At 39.4% G+C, this 2,500-nt stretch overlaps 1 protein-coding gene across 1 annotated transcript in view; it reads left to right on the plus strand.

The window, feature by feature from the left end:
- The window catches only part of LOC122248336 (uncharacterized), a 34,628-nt gene that overhangs the window by 11,407 nt on the left and 20,721 nt on the right, over positions 1 to 2,500 (plus strand). The window contains exon 3 of the mRNA XM_043008285.2: positions 309 to 350. Within this exon, the coding sequence (XP_042864219.1) occupies positions 309 to 350 (42 nt within the window). The remainder of the gene's footprint in view (positions 1 to 308; positions 351 to 2,500) is intronic.

Consider the following 2,500-nt stretch of genomic DNA (forward strand, 5'->3'; position numbering starts at 1 on the left):
ATAGTTAATCAGTTCTTACTCTTATATGAATTGCTTTGAAAAGTTAATGTTGATGATAAATCCTACTCAGCAAAAACTGATTCCAGAAATAGTTCTACTGTTTGCTTATGAATGGTTATGCTGATTGTTTAGTGTAGATTTTGCATGTAAGTTCAAATTTTTGCAGAAGTGCAATATTTACCCCTTTCCTTTGGTTTAGTTCTTGATGACCTTTTACTTAGAGCAGTTCCCAATTCCTCCAACACAACTGCCCATCATAGAGTTTTGGTTTGGTTTATTTTTTTAACATAGATTTCCATTTTTTCCAGGGGATGCCTTACCGACATTCCTGTGAAGGCCCCGATGATATGGTAAATTGTTTTTATAATTTTGAGCATCATCATGTTAGCCATCAAATAAGATTTTTTCCTGAATAGGGTCTATGGAATAATAATGGGGGCTACATTTTACCCAAACCATTTTTTTTTCTAACCTCCTTCAATCAAAATGATCCCAAAATGTAGATTATGTATGTATTACTTTCTGTCAAAAAATTGTTTAAAGACGAAGATTAAAAATAGAAAGGATTGAGAGAGTTGGTTCTGGGCAGTGTTTGTAGGGCATTTCATCAACATTTTAGTCTATGCTTCATGTGTAGATATGGAGAAACAGGAATGTGCTTGAAAGCAGCTTTTGTTTGATATTTTTATGCATATTTTATAACATACATTTTAAGAGAAAAAGTGAAAAAGTATGGTATTACATTGTCAGAAATGAGTCTGAATATTGTTATAATTCAGTACAGTGATTTGGATGACTTTCCACAAATGAAAAGAATGAAAATAGGTCTTTCTTGCTTGATATTTTTTGTTGTCTAGTAGTACATTGATAAAATACTATTTTTGGCTGTATTTAACTGATACACTTAGTCTTGTTTTGTAGTTAAGCTGTGAAAGATAATAAGGTTGTCCTTCTTTTCTATTCTTTTTCTTTCAAGGTAGTTAACCTCACCCCTTCCTTTTAGATAAGAAAGTGTATGTTAAGAAAAGGAAAAAGTGAACACAGTTGTGAGAGAAAAAATCTCAAATTTATTGTTAGTACATGGAGTGATTTCTACTGAATATACTGAATAGACACACACAAACATGCAAACCAAATTGATATATCCATTATAGCCATTGATATAATTTACCTGCAAGTAGGCCTACAGCATGTCAATATTTTCTAGCATGTACAGCAAAAGGAGTGAACACAACACATTGTAAGTTGCAAATGATCAATTCTTATACTCTTTCACTCTCTCTTTCTCTCCCTATTCTCTCCTTCTCTCCTTCTGCTTCTCTCTTTTTCTCCCTCCTCTCTCTTTCTCTCTTTCTCACTCCTTCTGCTCACTCTCTCCCTTCCTTCCTTCCTTCCTTCCTTCCTTCTCCCTTCCCCTTCTTTCCTCTTCCTTCCTTCCTTCCTTTCTTCTGTTCTTCTCCCTTCCCCTTCCTTCCTCCCTTCTCCTTTCCCCTTCCTCTCTCTTCCCCTTCATCCCTTCCCCTCCCTTCCCTTCCTTCCTTCTCCCTTCCCCTCCCTTCCTTCCTTCCTTCTCCCTTCCCCTCCCTTCCTTCCTTTCCCTCCCCCTTCCTTGCTCTCCCTTCCCCGTCCGTCCTTTCCCTTTCTCTCCTTTCCTTCCTTCTTCTCCCTTCCTTCCTTCCTTCCTTCCTTCTCCCTTCCCCCTTCCTCTCCTTCCCCCTTCCTTCTCCCTTCCCCTCCTTTCCTTCCTTCTTCTCCCTTCCCCTTCCTTCCTCTCTCTTCCCTTCCCTTCCTTCCTCCTCCCTTCCCCTTCCTTTCTTCTCCATTCCCCTTCCTTTTCCTCCCTTCCTCTCCCTCCCTCTTTCTCTCATTCTTTTCAAGGTACATAGAAGGTAGCATCATGTAGCCCTGGATGATATCAATAGTTGGCAATGTATGGTATAGTGCTGCCCTTAATTAGTTGTCCAGCAAGTGCATATGAAATTGTAAATGAAACTTTTTATACCAAATGCCATATGACTGGATTTAATGGATGTATGGAACTCTATAACAGTAGGAAGTTGGCAGAATGAATAAGCATTACACAGAATTCTCGGTTGAGCCAATTCTCATAACAAGTTGGTAGAACTTAGCAATATCGCAAATACGCTGGCCATTAACCCATTCACGCCGGGGCGGAATTTCGCCTACTCCCGATAACGCCGGGAAGATTTCAAGCGCGCAACCGTTCATGCCGGGGTGTTTTCCCGCTGCGCGCGGTCGCTCTGACGCTCGCAGAGCGTTTTTCACCCACCCTATCCTTATGGTTTGCGTGATTGCGTCTAAAGTGTAATCATGTGTAGAAAGTAGTGCTATGTTCAGAGGATGTATATCAGTCGAAAAAGATGTTATAGCACTGTTTTTTTAGTGTTATTCTATTGAACTTTTTCCATATTCTTTACTCCTATGTTGTAATACCAATGGGAAGTGGAAGCATTCTTCTAGTGAGGTAACAAACATAGTT

This window comes from Penaeus japonicus, unplaced genomic scaffold (assembly GCF_977035675.1).
Source record: "Penaeus japonicus unplaced genomic scaffold, GWHDUDI00000001_assembly GWHDUDI00000022, whole genome shotgun sequence".
Taxonomy (NCBI): Eukaryota; Metazoa; Arthropoda; class Malacostraca; order Decapoda; family Penaeidae; genus Penaeus; species Penaeus japonicus.